Source organism: Thecamonas trahens, assembly GCF_000142905.1.
Source record: "Thecamonas trahens ATCC 50062 unplaced genomic scaffold supercont1.7, whole genome shotgun sequence".
In the NCBI taxonomy this organism is placed as follows: domain Eukaryota; order Apusomonadida; family Apusomonadidae; genus Thecamonas; species Thecamonas trahens.
Window position 1 is genome coordinate 456,746 of NW_013657673.1, and position 18,144 is coordinate 474,889.

The following is an 18,144-nucleotide window of genomic DNA, read 5'->3' on the forward strand; positions in this document are numbered from 1 at the left end:
GGGGGGGGGGGGTGGTTATCGTGGTGGTGGTGGTGGTGGTGGTGGTGGTGGCCTCTGGCCGGCCGTTTCTTTCCTTCCATTGCGACCTGTCGTGTCGGGAGGGTCGGGAGGGGGGGGGGGGGCAGAAAAGGGTCAAGAAGGACTCAGGAGAGAGAACATGGTTCGAAGGGGGGAGAGGAGGGGGGGGGAAGGGGGGACTTACCTACTACATATGGGCCAAGTGGGGTTGTAGGAGCGTCAGAACCGCACCATGTACGTGCTGGGCAAGGAGGCCATGACCCGGATGGCCACGTCGTCAATCCTGCTCTCGGGCGTGTCGGGCCTCGGAGCGGAGATCGCCAAGAATATCGTGCTGACAGGCGTCAAGTCGTTTACTCTCCACGATACGGCGGATGTTACCCACGTCGACCTCGCCACCCAGTTCTTTGCTACTGAAGGTGACATCGGCGCCAATCGCGCCGAGGTGACAGCGCCGCGGCTTGCGGAGCTCAACCCGTCGGTGGCGGTGACAGCCGACACAAGCCTCGATCTGGCAGCGGGCGATTTGTCGGGCCTTGCGCAGTACAACTGCGTCATCCTGGTTGACGCGCCGCTGGCGGTGCAGACCAGGGTCTCTGCCGCGTGCCACGACGCCGGAGTGGTGTTCATTGCCACCGAGCTCCGCGGCATCGCGTCGTGGGTCTTTGTGGACGCCGGCGAGGCGTTTGAAGTTACCGACCGTGACGGCGAGCCGTGTGCGTCGGTCATGATTTCTGACATCTCCTCGGCCGAGGCTGGCGTTGTCACCGCGCTCGAGAACCGCCACGGCTTGCAGGACGGGCAGACCGTCGTGTTCTCCGAGGTCCGCGGCATGGAGGCGCTCAACGGAACCCGGCACGTGGTCACCGTCCGCGACGCCAAGACCTTTACCATCGGCGACACCCGCGAGCTCGGAACGTACGAGTCGGGCGGCATCGCCAACGAGGTCAAGATTCCGGTGACAGTCTCGTCGCTCCCGCTTGGCGACGCGCTCGCCGCCGAGCACCCTGCCGTCTCGCCGGCTGACTACGGCAAGCTGGACCGGCTAGGCTCGTTTGTGGTCGGCCTCCGCGCGCTGCATGCCTTTGCCGCCGCACACGACGGCGCCATGCCTCAGGTCTGGCACGCCGGCGACGCCGACGAGCTCGTCGCAACTGCCCGCGAGCTTGCCGGTGACGACGCCGAGCTCGACGTCGACTACCTGCGGGCGTTGGCGTACACAGCGCGCGGCGCCCTCTCGCCGCTCTCCGAGTTTATGGGTGGCTTTGTGGCACAGGAAGGCCTCAAGGCGCTCTCGCACAAGTTCACCCCGCTCAACCAGTTCCTCTTTATGGACGCCACCGAGGTTGTCCCGCCGCTCGACGCCGAGCCGGCTCGGTTTGCGCCGGCAGACGACCGGTATGACGGCCTTCGCATCTGCGTCGGCAACGAGCTGGTAGAGAAGCTCGGTGAGAGCCGGCTGTTTATGGTTGGCGCCGGTGCCATTGGGTGCGAGATGCTCAAGAACTTTGCGCTGCTCGGCGTGGGGCGAAGCGGCGAGGGCGCGGTCATTGTCACCGACAACGACGTCATCGAGACGTCGAACCTCTCGCGGCAGTTCCTGTTCCGGGCCAAGGACGTGACCCGGCCCAAGTCCGAGGTGGCGGCCGAGGCTGCGCAGGCCATCAACCCGGCGATGCGGGTCGAGGCGCGGCTGGATCGGGTCGGCAAGGAGAGCGAGGGCACGTACACCGACGAGTTTATCTCATCGCTCTCGGCGTGCGTCAATGCGTTGGACAACGTCGAGGCACGGCTGTACATGGACTCGCGGGCGGTGAACAACGCCCGCCCGCTCCTTGAGTCTGGCACACTCGGAACCAAGGGCCACGTCCAGGTCGTCGTCCCATTCCTGACCGAGTCGTACGCTTCGGCACGCGACCCGCCCGAGAAGGACGTCCCGTTCTGCACCATCAAGTCGTTCCCGTACAAGATCGACCACACCATCCAGTTTGCGCGTGACAAGTTTGCGCAGCTCTTCTACAACTGGCCCGGCGAGGTCAATAAGTTCTTTGCCTACGCCGACGGCCCGCTGGAGGAGCAGCTTGCCGAGCCTGAGGCCATTGCCCACGTCCTCGCCATGATCGATGAGGCGCCCACCACCTGGGCCGAGTGTGTGGCCAAGGGCCGGCTCCTCTTCCAGCAGTTTTTCCACGACTCGATTGCGCAGCTCATCCACTCGTTCCCGCCGGAGCTCAAGCTCAAGGATGGGACGCCGTTCTGGTCGCTGCCGAAGCGGCTGCCGACGCCGGTGGTGTGGGACCCGAGCGAGGAGATGCACGTCAAGTTTGTGGCCCATGCCGCCAGGCTCTGGGCTAACGTGTGGGGCATCCCGGGTGCAGGCCACACTGATCTCGCCGCAGTCGCCGTTGTCGCCGACGCCGTCGACGTCCCGGCCTTTGTGCCCAAGGACAACGTCAAGATCGAGACCGACGAGAAGGCGGCCAAGCCCGTCAACGACGACGAGGCGCCGGTCGATGAGGGCCAGCTCGCGCAGGTCGTCGAGCGGGTCCGCGCCAAGCTCGCCGACGGCGTCACGCTGCAGCTCTCGGTCGAGGAGTTTGAGAAGGACGACGAGTCCAACTCGCACATCGACTTTATCCAGTCCATGGCCAACCTCCGCGCCCGCGCCTACGCCATCGACGAGATCGACGTTCTCGAGGCCCGCCGCATCGCAGGCAAGATCATCCCGGCCATCTCGACAACTACCGCCGCCGTCTCGGGCCTCGCCACCCTCGAGCTGCTCAAAGTCCTCATGGGCGCCGAGCTCGAGGCCTACCGCAACACCTTCCTCAACCTCGCCATCCCCATGGTGGCCCTCTCCGAGCCCGGTGCCGCGCCCAAGATCACCTTTACCGGCGACGTCACGTTCACCCTCTGGGACCGCTGGATCGTCTCCGCCGCCGACGCCCCCACCGTCAACGACTTTATCGCCCACTTTAAGGACAACTACGGCGCGACAGTGACCGGCATCTTTGTGGGCGCCAAGGCTCTCTACATGGCCGCCATGCCCACACACAAGAAGCGGCTTAAGAAGAAGCTCAAGGCTCTTGCCAAGCTTCCCGGCGCTGCCGAGCTCGATCTCATCGTTTCCTTTGTTGACGACGCCGGCAACGAGCTCGAGGGACCGGTCATCAAGTATGTGTTGTGATGTGACTAACCCTTGACGGTACGGTCGTTCGGACACGTTGTCGCCCGTCTCAAAGTGAACAACTCGATGATGCTTGACTTTAAGGTCACCGGCCGACGCTGCGCGACGCCTGCTTGGTCTGCGGCTTGAGTTGGGAGGCGCGCCCGCACGTGATGGCGGCCGACACGTAGACACCCGCCTGAAGGATGCCACGCCCGGCCATGACTCGCGTGGCTTTTCGCTACGACATCATCGACGCCCTCGCCGCCAGCGCCGACGCCGTCAGCTCGCGCCCTCGCCGCCGGCGCCGACACCGTCAGCTCCGCGCCGTCGTGCAAGCGGAAGCGTCCCTCTGCAGCGGCTGCTTGTCATCACCACATTCCCCAACAAGCCGCCGCGCGACGCGACTGCCTCGCCTGCCGAAAGCTTCATGGCAAGCGATCGCGGCCGCGGCGGACCTTTTGCGCCGCGTGCGGCGTCCATCTCTGCATCGCCGACTGTTTTCTGTCTTCATGGCTGTGGCAGCCATGAACACATTGTACTACTCTTTTACAGCAATTCATGGACGTTGCGACGTCTGTGGAGCGTCGCAGAGTGCGGCTTGCGCGATGGACACAACTGACCATTCCGTGCCGTAAAGGGCTAAAGCGTCGGGCGTCACTACGAACCAAGGGCCGACACACCACACAGCCTGGTCCAGCTCACTCCGGTGCTGCTGCAGCTGACAGCACCAGCACCTCCCCACCCCACCCACCACCCACCACAACCACCTCATGCTCGGCCTCCTTAAACCATGCATGCTGGTCCTTGTGGGAGTCAACCTCGTCCTCATGCTTTGGCTCGCCCACGAGTCCATGACCGTTCTCCCGGCGCCACCTGGCGTCCGCGGACTGGTCCCTGCCACCGCCACCACCACGTCGCCCTCCAGCGCCACAGCGGGAACGGCTTCCTCCACAGCTTCCACTCCAAGTGCTTCGACATTGTCCTCGCCGCAAGCCATAGACTCGCACGCCGCTGATGGCTCCGAGCAGTGGTTTAAGGACATAGACGCCAAGGTTGCTGCTCGCGATGCGACCCTCCGCAAGCTCGGAGCCGATCTCACAGCTATCCGCAAGGCCCTCGCCGGCGAATCCGCCAGCGATGGCAGCAAGAGTAGTGACGGTGACGTCGGCAAAGGCGGCGGGCCCGAGCCGTGGCTCGTTGTGGGCATTCCCACCGTCCCGCGCATCGACTCGGCCACCGGCAAGCCGCTCGACTATCTAAGCAAGACCGTGGACGCGCTGGTGACACAGATGAGCTCGCATCCGGCCTCGCTCGAGTACCGACAAGTGGTAGTGGTGGTGATGAATCATGCGCCAAAGGCGGAGCACGTCATGCTCGACGCCGCCAAGGAGCGGGTGGCGTCGGCTCGCCTGAGCCACGCCTTTGTGTTTGTCGACAACGACGGGTCGGTGCCAAACCCAACGCCTGGCGCTACCGACGTGGGATCGCCCAACAAGCCCGGATACAAAGTCCGCCAGCAGACTCGCGACGTGGTGGCACTGCTGCGCGAGGCGGCGCCGCGCGGGCGGTACTTTATGTTTCTGGAGGACGATTTTGAGCTCTGCCCCAACGGCTTTGCCGCCATCGCGTACATGGTCCGCAAGATGGAGGCATACTCGCCTGGCTTTGTCTCGGTCCGGGCCTCGTTTGGCCTCGCCGGCATCGTCATGCCGTCGCCTGACGCCCTCGTCTTTGCCGACTACCTGGAAAAGCACCAGGCGCGGCGGCCGCCGGACCACCTCTGCTCCGAGTGGACCGGGAAGGAGACGCCCGAAGCCGTGGCGTACCTCGGCCAGCGGGTCAACGGCGCCTTTCGCTACAACATCCTCCACCACCTCGGCCGAGTCTCCACCCTCCGCAGCGAGCTCTCGGTTCCGTATCCGGGCTGCTATGAATTTCTCGGTGAGCCGATCCTGTTCAAGGTCGAGGCTTTTGATCCTCGCGCCTGCCCGCGCGACGACGTTTGGCCGTGTCCGCCGACCGGCCCCACCGCGCCGCTCGTCGACTTTCGCGGGGAGATACCGCCAGCAACGCCGCCAAGCTGAGTAGTTGCAGCGATCGTGGTGCTGTGCTATTATGCTCAAAGCGTGAAGCGCTAAAAAAAAGCGCTCACGTCGCAAAACTCTTTACGGGAAAGAATCGCAGCCGATGCAGGCTACAATTAAAAGCCGTTGGTGCCGTACGGGGCAGCGCCGTACGGGGCAGCGCCGTAAGGCGCGGCGCCGTAGCCGGAGCCGTAGGCGGGCGCACCGTAGGTGGCCGGGCCGTACGAGCCGTAGCCCTGCTGCGGGAAGCCCTGCTGCGGGAAGCCCTGCTGCGGGTAGCCCTGCTGCGCCGAAAAGTTGGGGATCGGGTAGCCGGCCTTCTTGGCAGCCTCGAGAGCCTCGGCCTTGGCCTTGCGGAGGTACTCAACCTCGAGGGTGAGGCGGTCGTGCTCGTCCTGGAGAGCGGTGTCCTTGACGCCGACGTAGACCTCCTGGGCAGGACCCTGGCGGCCGACGGGCACCTCAACCTCGACGGGCTCGGGCACGGCGCGGATGACCTGCTGGTGGACAGGGACCGGGACGGGCACGTTCTGGACAACAGTCCGCGGCGGGCCGGGGACCGGGACCGGGACGGCGACGTCCTCGTAGGTCGGCGGGCCGGGCACCGGGATCTTGCGGACAACCTCGCGCGGCGGGCCCTGGACAGCAATGCGCTTGATGACCTCGCGGTCCTTGCCCTTGACCTTGACGCGCTTGATGACCTCGCGCGCGGGGAGCTGGACCTTGACGGTGCGGACAACCTCACGGGCCGGGCCGGGCACGGCGATCTTGCGCACAATCTCGCGCGGCTCGCCCTGGACGCGGACGCGGTTGACCTTGGCCGGGCCCTGGATCTTGACGGTCTTGATGACCTGCTGCGGCGGGCCGCGAACAGTGCGAGTCAGGACCGGGCCGGGCACAAACACGTTGCGGCGGCGACGACGGGTCGGCACGCGAACAACAACGTTCTCGTACTGGACGTTCATCGGGCCGGGCATCGGCGGGCCGTACGAGCTCATCTGCTCAGGGTCGAGCGGCGCGGCCTGCGGCTGCTGCTGCTGCTGCTGGCCGTAGCCGTACGGCGCCGGAGCGAACTGGGGGCAAACTGCTGCTGGGGTACGCCCTGCCCTCGGTTTCGCGCGCACGCCGCATAGCGAGTGAGTCGTTGGTCGCTGCCAAAAATTCGCCGACGGCACCCAAAAACGAGCGTTTGGTCGCTCCCGCCGTTACCGCCTCCTCCCGCATCCGCCATGCCCAAGCCGCAGCACAACGAAGGCAGCCCACTTTAAACTGGCCGTAGTATGTCTACTGTAGGACCACTTTGCCAGGCTGGGGCAAAAGGGGGGAGCGCCACCCGGAGGCGCAGCTCCCGCAGCCACAACCCTAAGCGGCTGGCTTTCTGCCCGCGTGGGGGGTCGCCGCCATCCCCCAGTTTTTAACCAGCTAGAAAACGAGCCCCCGACCTTCCGCACTGCCTCGAACCCTCCATCGAGGTCACCAAGGAGCTGCCGCCTTGCAAGCGCGCGCTTGCAGCGGCTGCAGATAGGTGCCATAGTGTGTACGGAGCGAGCCGCTGTGAGGGTGGCGGGCGAGGCCGGTGGCTTCTGTTGCGCCCTGAAAAACTTTGGGGGGATCAACTGCTGGGCAACGGAACATACATGGTAGTTTTAGAGAGAGGGGGTGGGGAGGGAGATTTCGATCGGAAGTAGAGGTGGTTTGGGGAGGTCGAGGGGGCGGTACTACAAGCGCACCAGAGGCTCTGGCAAGCTATCCGCTGTGATTTGAAACGTTGCCCACAAGAGAAGCGAGCAATCTCAATGAGCACACCGTGCCTTTTTGCTCCCAATGCCAAAGACAGCGCTCATAGCGTTCATCAGGCTCGATACATCGTCACTGTATGGCTGCGTCTAGCCGGTATCCGTCGTTTGGCCACTGGCCACGGGAGGGGTTGGGGGGGGGGGGGAGGGTGGGGGGTGCCAATACAAAAAATTGCATCAGCGCAACGACTTGCGTCATCGTTCGCCAATGTCTCGCCCCGGTGGCGTGATCACGCCACCAGCTGGTCGCATCGAGCACGGCCTCGAGCCTCAGGAGTTGCGTATGATCGCCACACTTCCTCGCAACTCTGCTCTCAGCAGCCCGACACACATCCCCGACTTGCGCAACTTGAACTCGTGCAGTTGGTGTATGAAATGGACGTGCAGCCAGAGGAAGAAGCTTTGTCAAGCCGTGAGCAGAAGAGCAGGCGAGGAACCGGTGCCGCAGATCCTGTCGAGCGAGCTCGTCGCCGGGCGGGCGAGCATATACCGCACGTGCCGCGTCTTTCTGGTGGAAAAGGCCAAAGGCGGCTGGCGAGGAAGAGCATTGCAGACAACGATGGAGAGGCTGTGAAGCAAGTCAGGCAAAACAGGTCGCAGAGGCTGGGATTGTCAGCTACTTTGTCGGCTTCAGTCGTCTCGGATGAGTACGAGGACGAGGGCGAGACCCGCAAGCCAGCATCGGATCCACTCCGGGTCATTGTCGAGCCTGCGACGCTCACGGGGGCATGCTCGACCAGTTCACGCCCGACCTTCGCGACGACGAGAAGCTGCTCTGGCATCTGCGTGGACGCAAGTATCGGCACGAGATCAAGAACACACTACGGCGGGAGAACAAGGTGCCAACGGTGACCTCGGGCATCGCCCGCGGTCTCCGCGGCACACTCCTGGCGCTGGTCGAGAAGCAGCCGCTGGCGTCTCGAAGCCTGCAGCGGCTCGCGGATTTTCTCCCCATCCTCGTCATCCTGGTCGAGTTTGTACAGCTAGTGGCGGTGGCGGCGTCGATCGCTCCCGCAGGCCTCCCGGTCACCGCCAAGCGTGCGGTCTCGCTTGTCACGCTCAACGCAGTTGTCATTGATAGCAGTGTCCTCAGCTTTTGGCTCTTTCTCTCGTATCAGACGCTTGTGGGTGCGGCACTGTTTGGCATATTCGTCATCTTTGGACTCATGTCGGCCGGCCGACCCAGCCCGCCCCTCTGGGCGGTGGTGCTTGTCCGCACGCTTGTCCGCCTCCTCGCTTCGGTCCTCTACATCCCATGCCTCCTTTCGTTTGTCCATCCGTTCTCAGTAGCTTCTGCCACTCTTGCCGAGCGGGTGACCGGCGGCGCCGCGCTGGTGGTTCTCCTTGGCCTCTCGGCACTCATGGTGCTCAACACATACTCTGCCGATCCCGAGTCGTCGGACCCTACCCGCCGCGAGCACACCCGGCTCGACTGCGTTGTCTTTGTCAGCAAGACGCTCATTATTCTCGACGTCGTGTTTGTGGCTTCGGCGGTCGGCTCTCAGATTGCTCTACTGGTCCTTGTCGGATTCGGTCTCGTCCTCACCGCCGCCGTCCATGCTCTTCAGCCGTACCACTGGGCAGTCGTGGACCGACTCCGATCAGCACTCTTTCTCACGTTTACGCTCATAACGCTGGGCCTCTACCTCGCGTCGTGCGTGTGGGAGCTGGAGTCGACCTCGGTGCATTTTAGCCTTCTCGTCTTTGGCCCACTGGTGCCCGGCCTTGTTCTCGGCTACTTGGGACTTCTGCCGCGGACAAAGTCGACGTGGGTCTCGTACCAGCTTGACCGGCTGCTGAGGCCGCTCGAGCTGGGGCATGTCGCCGCCGATGTTTACACCTATCATCTCGAGCGCTTGCTGGTCTCGCCGCAGCGGCTGGGGCTCTACGGCTCGCTCCTCTCGACAGCCATGCGCGACTATGATGCGGCCGACGCTGCCTTTGCGGCTGCACTCGAGCACGGACTCGCTGGCACTCACGTCACCGATGCTGCCGTCTGGGCGTTCAAGTCGGGCATCGAAGCGCCCGAACTCGCGCTCTACTTGGAGATTGCACTCCGCGACGCGCTCACCTCGAATGCTATCGTCCTCACCGTGGGCATTGCCGATGACCTTGTTAGTGAGTTTGAGGCCCACATGATGTTTTTACACCTGCGGCGGCACGTCCGCTCGTGTGGCGGTGTCGTTCTCGCCCACACCGCGGTTCACACCGCCGAGTTGGAGACGCTACTCGACACCTCGCCGGTCTTTCCGCACACGCTGCAGCGGCTGCTGTGGTCGGCTTTCGGCGGTGCCCGGCTGGCCGAGTTTGGCACCCGGGCCCAGCTGGTCGAGGCCCGGCTTCGGGCCCACGCCGCCGTTGTGGGGCTCGGGCGCGATGCGCTGGATGTGCTTGTTGACATTGTCCGTGGCCCCGAGTCTATCGCGAGCAGCAGCGAGCTCGCCGCTGCTGTTCACAATGCGATCAGCTGGCAGTCTCAGATCGAGAGTGCCATGACCGGTAGGGAGAGTCCGAGCGAGTCGACGACGTCGTCGTCGTCGATGGACAGCACGAACACGGCGGCGTATGTTGGTGGTGACAGGGAAAATGACGGGCACGAAATGACGCTGCCTCCAGCACCAGTGAGTGCGGCGCAGCTCTTGCCGCCGCCACCAGGCCGCTCGATGCCGTGCGACGTGGCCGCTGACGCGCTCGCTCAGCTTGTGAGCGCCACGATCTCGTGCGAGTCGTGCGTTGCCGAGACCGGGAACGGTGGCTTTGTGTTTATGATCGAAGGCTACAACGCCATCGACCCGTCGTCGCACTCGACGCTGCGTAAGCTCGTCTCGCGCCATCCAGACCTCCCGCTAGTGATCTGCACCGAGACACTCGCCAATCGCGGCGGCGTTGCGCTCGACGAAAGCGCTCTGCCATGGATCGAGTGGCAGCGCTCGGGCCTCTCGCCGCTCTCCTCGGCCATGCCGTCGGTGAAAGCCTGCGACGGTGTCGACACCATCCGGCTGTTGACGGTGCCGCGCGATGCTGGAAACCGCCGCTTGTCGCGGACACACACTGCCGCCAACGGCATGGCAGCAGCAGCAGCAGCGTTTGACGCATCTGCCGAGCCGAACTTTGCCTTTGACGTCGCGGTCGGTGACTCGCAAACCGAGCCGCTCTGTGCCATTTGCGTGGCGATTGCCTCTATGTTGGACATTGGAGGTGAAGGCTGTCCCCTTGAGGCCAATTCGAGCGGCTCGAACGGAGCGGCCAGCCAAACACCAGCAACTTCGGACATCACCGTGCCACTCTCGGACACGACGTCGGTGCCAGACGGCACCCCGCATGCCCCGCCCAAGTTGAGCAGCGGCTCGACCACGCCGCCTGCTCGCTCGCGTCGGCATCGGACGCGGCGGTCAGTGCCGCTGCAGTTGATGGACTCGCCGCGCCCCCAGGACCGGCGAAACACCGGTCGCAGGCGGACGGTGCGCGACAGACGTGGCGGTGGTGACGCTGTCCGGTCGCGGCCTCGCAGGGCGCGAAAGGTGGCGCCACAGCCGACGGCGGGGAAGGATGCAGCGAGCGCTGAGGGTGGTGACGAAGACACTCGCCATGACACCGAGAGCACGACCATGCACGAGCTTTGTGCCGACTCTCGTCTGCGCCACGCGCCGTCGCCGGCGTGCATCTCGCTGCTCCGGTCGTTGGCTATTGGCGGAAGCGAGAGCACGTCCACGCTGAGTGGGAGTGCCTCGTCGAGCATGTTGGCGCGCGAGAGCTCGCTCGCATCGCTCAATGTGGACCAGGAGCACTACATGGCGTTTATCGAGCTTGCTGCTGTGATTGGCCGAGAGGCGCGACTGGAGCTTCTTCGGCTCGGCTTTGATGCGTGGTGCAAGGCTGCCAGCAGAAGAGAGCCGGCCGAGTTTGACGCGCTCCTTACGTCGGCTGAGAACCAGCAGATCATTGATGTGATTGGCTCGGGTCTGCGGCGGAGGTTTGTGTTTCGGCAAGCAGCTGTGCAGCAAGCAGTGGTGTCGTCAATGTCTGCCGATGCGCGGGCGACGTATGCGTTCCACGCTGCGCGTGCAATGGCAGACGCGAGTGACAAGGAGCTCTCGCAGCCGCTGGCATATCTGGGCTACGCACGCATGGCGTGGGACGTTGATCTCCTCATCCAAGCGCACTTGAAGCTGCTGGATGTGCCGGCGACCCAGTTTGTGGACAACGTGCGCGAACTGCTGATGCTCATCGATAGGGGCGACCGCATGGCCGACCAGGCGCGGCTGGTTGGGGGTGGGGAAGCGAGTGTTTCGCTCGACGACGTCGAGGCCGGGCGCGCAGGCTCACGCTCGATTCTTACGCCGTATCTAGCGCGCGTGCGGCTCACGCTGATGCACAAGTTTGGGCCGATGGTGCCCTCGTACACGGAGAGGGCTGGGCTACAGCCGGATGAGCGCGTGCTCGAGGTGGCGTGTATGGCGCGGCGAAAGGCGGTCGAGGCGTACCTCCGGGCGCTCCTGGCCGATGAGTCTGAGAGCCTGTTTGTGAAAGGAGGAGATGCTGAGCATGCCGACGATGTGCTCGCGGTCCTCGCACAGTTTCAGGCGACGCCGGAAGCAACAGTATCGCAGTATGCGCTCGAAGCCGAGGTAGCCCTCTCGGCCAACGACCTTGTGCGGGCGAAGGGCGCGGTGGCGGACGGTCTGGTGTACGCACACCACGCCAAGGTCTCGTCGGTTGACAGGGGCGTGCAAGGGCTCACGGCGAGTGCCGGATGGGTCCTGCGGCGTGCGTCCCAGTTCCGACGGGCACTGCAGTGGCACAAGGTGGCGCTGCGGCATGCGCGGCGCGGCGCAAACCGGTCAGGTGAGGCGGCGGCGCTGTGGGGTCTCGGGCTCGCCGAGCGCGATAACGGAAAGCTCAAGGTGGCCGAGTCGCACCTTGCGCAGGCGCGCGACCTGGCCAACTGGCTCTCCAACGTTAGGTGGGCGGCGGAGATCGAGCATGCGCTGGTGGTGACTCACCTCCGGCGGGGAGGATGGGAGCTCGCGCGCGAGCAGTGCCTCCAGATCTTCAACAAGCGACTGTCGGAGAAGGCTGTAGATCTTGCACTTGTGACGCTTGCGCAGCTCGCGCTGCTCCAGCACGACGACGAGCTGTTTGCCTCGGCGGTGGCGACGATTCTGGCAGAGACCTCGAACCGCAACACGCTGGGCGATGCGTTCCTACTGACAGCCATGCATGCGTTCCGCGACGCGCTGGAAAATCAGCCAGGCTGCCTGCCAGCTGGCGTGCCGCCAACGCAAAACGCGCTCCATGCCGCAGCTCGCGGGTATGGAGACCGGCTGACGGCGGCGACGCGGGCGCGAGCCATGCTGTCGGACATGCAAGCGGTCTCGCGCGAGAACGCGCGGCTGGGGCGGCACCGACAGTCGCCAGCGACGCGGTCGGCGATGCTAGCAGTGACAATGGTGGCGGCAGACGTCATCCTGTCGAGCGACGAGGTTGAGGCGACGCCGACGCCCGGGGGACACTCGCTCGTCAAGGCGCAGTACTCACTGTCATCGCTCTCGGAGCTCGACGTCGGCTCGGTGAAAGAGCTGATCAAGCTGCGGAGCGATGCGGGGAGCACAGGCGCGCGGCGTAATGAGCCTGTGCGGCGGTGGACCATCGGCGAGTACATGAAGCTCGTGGCCGACATCCGACGCGAGCTTGTGGGCTCGCGGAGGTACAAGCTCAAAGAGTACGTCGACGTCTTTGTCGGGCGCGAGTTTGTGGCTTGGATGGTGGAGAGTGGGCGCTCACCGAATCGCAAGGACGCGCTGACGCAGGGCCGAAACATGGTTGCGTACGGGCTGGTGGCGCACGTGTACGAGGACCACGACATGGAGGACAAGCGCTTCTTCTACCGGATCCGGGTGTGACGGGCAAGTGCAATACAGATTCACGGGTTTGGAATGGCGGGAGTGGAGGCAGGAGCGAGGGCGTCCGAGGTGGGTGGCGGGGCGCTCGGAGTGTGGTGATGGCCGTCGCGATGGTGGTGGTGGTGGTGGTGGTGGTGGTGTTGCGGGGTTGCGACGTCATTGTCGAGATCGTCAAAGTAGTCGATGCCCGAGGAGGACGAGTAGGTGTAGGCCGAAAACGACGAGTCGAGCGAGGAGGAGTGGCCGCGGGCCGAATCCGAGGCCGGCATGGTGATGTCGACCTGGGAAATCTGGATGGAAGTGACACGACGGCCGGCTGTGTCGACCGGGTTCCGGGCGGCTGTGGAATCGGGGGAGGCCGTGGTCGCAAAGGCCTGGACGTCGGCCGAGGGGGAGTAGAGTGGGTTGGCGAGCGTCGGCGGGGCTTGGTGCCTGCGGACAGGCGGGCCAGAGCGACGCGAGGCGGTTCGCATGTGCTGGTCGCGGATGTGCTCGTGGATGGCCTTGAAGAGGGCGGTGGAGATAAAGAGACCCTGCGGAGTGTGGAAGACATAGGTCTCGTCGGAGACGGCCGGCTCTGGCTCGTCAGGCTCGGCGGTGTCGTAGGCAGGAGCGGTGGCGGCGGCGGCGGCGGCGAGGCCGTTGGGGCAGCGGCGACGGACGATGGCTGGCGCGGGATGAGGCGGGCATTGCCGAGGATGGCATGAGAGCCGGAGCGGAGGAGGCGGGCCTCCTCCGCCTTGAGGATAGTGACAAGCCACTTTGTGTGCGAGTGCTCTCCGCCCCAGTGGCGGAGCTCCTTAAAGTGGTACTTTGCGATGCGGGTGCGCGAGGTGTGGTCGACAAAGTATATGCGGGACGGCGAGATGCAGATCATAATGCGGTGCGGAAGGAGGCCGTGGAGCGAGGTCTCGACCTTTGAGGGCATAAAGTACATGGCGCCGTAGTACTCGGAGCGGCGGATGGTGGTGAGGAAGGCGAGGGTGGCGAGGCCTGTGGAGCGCGGCGGCTCGAGCTGGAGCTGGGCGAGGATGAGGCGCTCCCACTCGTCAGCGGAGCGGCGGGTGAGCGGGGTGTCTGCGGCGCCTGGCTTGCTCTTAGGGCTACGAGCAGCGCCGGCATGCGGGATGTTGAGGACCGTGGCCGCGGCCGAGGCCGAGGTCTCGACGGCGTCAACAACAAGAAAGGCCGGGACGTAGTCGGTGAGGATATGGGTGCGGTTGAGGAAGCCGATGCGGTGGACATGCGGGTCGAACGAGCCAAAGGCGGCTTGGAGAGCGAGGGCCGAAAGGCGGATGGCCTCTTCGTCAGAGCGGATCGGCATGTAGTGGAGATAGGCGTGGCGGGCCTCGTAAAGAAGAGGCGGAGAGCAACAGGGTCGTCAAGCTCTTTCTCGGCCCAGCGTGAGAAGGACCAACGGCGGAAGACAAGGCGCGAGTGCTTGATGGCGTGTTTGTGCTTGGCGGCGAGCATGTGCGACTCGTACTTGTCGAAGCGCTGGACGGTGTGCAAGACAAGCGAGGCCTCGTGCTTCTTGGCCGACTCTAGATGCTCACCCTGCTGGGTGATGTGCGAGCGGGGCTTGCGGTCGTAGCCACCGATGGAGGGGAAGATGTCAAAGAGGCGGGCACCAGCCCGAGTGAGGCCCAGCTTGTCCGCCATGGCCCCGGTCAGCTGTTCAAAGGTAGTCGTCGGAGTCAGAGGCAGCACTCTGTACGATCCGTCCATCAGATACACCTCGACCGTCTGCGAAGAAGATAGGTTAGTTACAAGGAAGAGAGGGGCGGAACAAGGGGGGGGGGGGGGGGGGGGTGCTCCGTCCGGTGTAGTGGGATGATGTTGATGTAAAGGTACAGATCGAGTGCTGCTACTACTGTTGTGTGGTCGTGGTGCCAGTCCTGGTGCCAGTCCTGGTGCCAGTCCTGGTGCTGGCTCATGACCTGGTTCTGCTGCACATCGTCTGCTCATGTATCTGATCATTTCCTCTTCACCACTCCCCACCACCTTCCCCATCTTTGTTATCATGGTCTTTGTCTGCCCCCCGTCCACCCCGGTCGCCCCCCCCCCCCCCCCGCCCTCCCGCTCTCCCCCCTAGCCCACTCTGCCCTGCCCCTGCCCCTGCCCCCTGCCCCTCCCCCTCCGCAACCCCCTTGCCCTCCGCGTGCTCTCCCTCGTCTTCCTCGCCCTGCTCACGTACTCGGTGCGACATGGTGGGCAAGTACAGGTCCCAGACACACACACACGCTCCTGCAGTGGGGTACGTGGAGTGCGGTGCGGTGCGGTTGAGTGGCCGCTGCGAGTCCCCCCCCCCCCCCCCCCCCCCTCTACCTTTACCTCCTCCTCCTCATCTGGACGGGTTTTGAGATGGGAGGGAAGGATAGGGATGGGTGGGTGGAGATACGATCCCCATATCGATGAGCAGGGTATGGAGAGAGGCAGATGCAAGGGGGGGAGGGGGGATGGCTTGGATTGTGGGCGAGGTCCAGCTCAAGGTGGTTTTGGATATGAGCAGCCACGGGTCTGTAGTGTGTGGGGATGAGAATGAAGGTGAGGTGAGAGAGACTGATCAGAGTATATTGGGCGGTAGTTGTTTGTGTTAACAACACGTTGTAACAACTGACATGGTCGTACGGGGGCTGCAACACACGCATGCGGTGTTTGACTCTATGGACCGATCTCGGCATGAGACAGGATCTGTCGATCTTTCGCTTTGCTTGTACTCCTGCACGCGATACACACACATGCACACACTTACACATCGCGCAGGCATGCTCCCCTGTAGCCACACCCACACAATCTCTACAATCTACACAATGGTGGACAACATACAGGCCAGCTTTGTTCTGTCATTCCAGAGATGACCCGTCTACAATCTGCTTCAAGATGTAGCGCGGGTCAGAATCGCTGACCACCTCGCGCGAGGACTGTGAGCAGCCTTCTCAAGTGCACATTGCTGATGCAGGTTGAACTATGGTGGATTGCAAAGGTACCTCACGTGATTGCGTGCTGTCATTATTGTGCCTCCGCGGTATCTCCTGAGTACATTGCCGATTACAAGGACGTTGTTATGAGCGGTGGTTTCATCTTCCGGGACCGGGATAGGAGCCGGGAGTGCCAGACGACGCCTCACATTTTCCCGAGTCTACGAGAAAGTAGGCATCAGAGGATGATCTACTTGGGGCAATGGGCAAGACTGCAGGCCGTTGGCTTGTGCTTACATCGTATGCCGTGTGCGTGTTGCAGGTGGTCAGGCTATTGCCACAAGAAATGCCATTTTTTTTTCCCCGGCGGCACGGCACGTAGCGCCACCACCGATGCAAGCAGACGAACTGGTGAGCCCTCGTCCTCGAGCCAAGTTGAGAGCCACCAGGCCACCACTCGGCTCGTCGACCTCTTTGCCATGATTCGGTCCATCAAGCGCAAGACCATCCGTCAGCTCGGGGGCTCACACCATGCCCTTCAAATTGCTATCCAGGAGGAGCGGGTATGTTGTGGGGGGAAAGGGGTGCCGGGAGGGGGGGAAGGGGGGGGGGGGAGGGGAGGGTGCGCCAGGTGGGAGTGCGGCGTTTTTCTTGGCGCTGGAGTTTTGGCTGGAAGGGGGGGGAGGGAGGGGGGAAAGAGGAAGGGGAAGGGACTTATGAATAGGTGTGTATGTATGTCTGTGTGTGTATTTGCGTGTGTATGTGTGTGTGTGTATGTATGTATGTGTGTGTGTGTGTGTGTGTTTGTGTGTGTGTGTGTGCTTGGGGGTGTGCGTGTGCGGGTCATGCATGGGGACAGAACACGGCAAAGGCTGAGGAGAAGCTGATCAAGCAGTGGGGTGCGATGAACAAGTATGTGTGGACTTGGGCAGAGACGCAGACGCCCGAGCTGGAGGATATCATGCGGCGGGTGATCGAGCTGGAAGATGCGGTGGTGGACAAGCTGGAGAATATGAAGAAGCGGAGGGAGGGTCTGACTCAGATGCTGCTTGACATCCTGGAGCAGGAGAAGGTGTACGATGACGTGTGCAAGGAGCACCAGAGCGCGATCTCGACGACGGAGAAGGCGCGCAAGAAGCTGACCAAGGCGCAGAAGAAGGGCGTGGCTGTGCCTGAGGCGCAGGACGAGGTGCGGACTGCTGAGGCTGCGCAGTCGCGGGCCAGCAAGGACGAGGACGACAAGCAGGTCGAGGTCAAGAAGTTCAAGAACGCCCGCCTCAAGACTGGGTACGCGGTGTACTGCAAGCAGATGGCCAAGCTCATGCACGAGGCTGCGCAGCTGTTTGAGGACCAGCGCGAGATCATCGCCACCATCCCGGACGTGCAAGGCTGCAAGAACGGCGAGTGGATTCTCGGCGACCCGGTCCCGTCGTTTGTCTTTGGCAAGTCGCTGGCCTCGATCTACGACCGCGAGCACTGCGAGATCCCGTACGTCCTTCGCTCGATTGTCTCGTACCTCGACGCCAAGGAGGCCCATCTAATGGAGGGCATCTTCCGGCTGTCGGGTGCCACCTCGGAGGTCGACAAGCTCCACGAGCTCTTTGACCGCGGTGAGGAGTTTGAGCTTGCCGACGAGTGCACGGACGAGTACGCCGCTGCCGCCCTAATCAAGGCATGGCTCCGCGAGCTCCCCGAGTCTCTTATCCCGTCGTCGGCCTACCCTTCGTTCATGGCTGCCCTCGAGAAGACGACTGAGGATGAGAGTGTTGAGGTTCTCCGAGCCTGCGTTGCTGATCTCGCACCACAGCGCCGCGCCGTTCTTGCCTTTCTCCTCAGGTACTTTCACCGCGTCGCCAAGTCGTTCAAGAGCAACAAGATGTCGGCCAACAACCTCGCCATTGTCCTTGGCCCCAACATCCTGCGCCTCCCCGACCTCTCGCCATACGAGGAGATGGTCGCAGGGCAGAATGTCAACGATGTCACTGCTCTCCTCATCAAGCGTGCCGATGTGATTCTTGGGGAGGACCTCGGCGGCGACTCTTCAGCTGGGACCAAGGCCGAGGCCGAGGCAGCTGCAGCAGCGCAGGCCGAGGCCGAGGCAGCTGCAGCAGCGCAGGCACAGGCTCAGACCGAGGCAGCTGCTGCAGCGCAGGCACAGGCTCAGGCCGAGGCAGCTGCAGCAGCGCAGGCACAGGCTCAGGCCGAGGCAGCTGCCGCGGCACAGGCACAGGCCGAGGCCGAGGCCGACGGCAG

The 18,144-nt window shown here is 63.7% G+C and overlaps 6 protein-coding genes across 6 annotated transcripts in view; 4 read left to right on the forward strand and 2 right to left on the reverse strand.

Annotated features, from left to right (window-relative positions):
- Positions 1–186: 186 nt before the first annotated feature.
- On the forward strand, positions 187–3,502 carry AMSG_01916 (ubiquitin-activating enzyme E1). The gene has a single exon (XM_013905963.1). It carries the CDS (start codon positions 251–253, stop codon positions 3,203–3,205), a length of 2,955 nt encoding a protein of 984 aa, XP_013761417.1. The 5' UTR covers positions 187–250; the 3' UTR covers positions 3,206–3,502.
- A 479-nt stretch (positions 3,503–3,981) lies between these two features.
- Positions 3,982–5,369, forward strand: AMSG_01917 (uncharacterized protein; the record flags this gene model as incomplete). Its single annotated transcript, XM_013905964.1, has 2 exons — positions 3,982–4,077; positions 4,216–5,369. 2 exons carry the CDS (start codon positions 3,982–3,984, stop codon positions 5,269–5,271), a joined length of 1,152 nt encoding a protein of 383 aa, XP_013761418.1. The 3' UTR covers positions 5,272–5,369.
- Positions 5,370–5,387: 18 nt separating this feature from the next.
- AMSG_01918 (uncharacterized protein) lies at positions 5,388–6,269 on the reverse strand (the record flags this gene model as incomplete). Its single annotated transcript, XM_013905965.1, has 1 exon — positions 5,388–6,269. One exon carries the CDS (start codon positions 6,267–6,269, stop codon positions 5,388–5,390), a length of 882 nt encoding a protein of 293 aa, XP_013761419.1.
- A 1,115-nt stretch (positions 6,270–7,384) lies between these two features.
- AMSG_01919 (uncharacterized protein) lies at positions 7,385–13,004 on the forward strand. Its single transcript, XM_013905966.1, has one exon. The coding sequence runs from the start codon at positions 7,796–7,798 to the stop codon at positions 12,968–12,970; it is 5,175 nt and encodes a 1,724-aa protein (XP_013761420.1). The 5' UTR covers positions 7,385–7,795; the 3' UTR covers positions 12,971–13,004.
- Positions 13,005–13,141: 137 nt separating this feature from the next.
- AMSG_01920 (uncharacterized protein) lies at positions 13,142–14,632 on the reverse strand (the record flags this gene model as incomplete). Its single annotated transcript, XM_013905967.1, has 4 exons — positions 13,142–13,251; positions 13,278–13,560; positions 13,629–14,318; positions 14,399–14,632. The coding sequence occupies 4 exons, from the start codon at positions 14,630–14,632 to the stop codon at positions 13,142–13,144; spliced, it is 1,317 nt and encodes a 438-aa protein (XP_013761421.1).
- A 2,135-nt stretch (positions 14,633–16,767) lies between these two features.
- AMSG_11674 (uncharacterized protein) overlaps positions 16,768–18,144 on the forward strand; it is a 2,665-nt gene continuing 1,288 nt past the window's right edge. Inside the window, exon 1 of the mRNA XM_013906026.1 lies at positions 16,768–17,891. Within this exon, the coding sequence (XP_013761480.1) occupies positions 16,796–17,891 (1,096 nt within the window). The 5' untranslated portion in view covers positions 16,768–16,795. The remainder of the gene's footprint in view (positions 17,892–18,144) is intronic.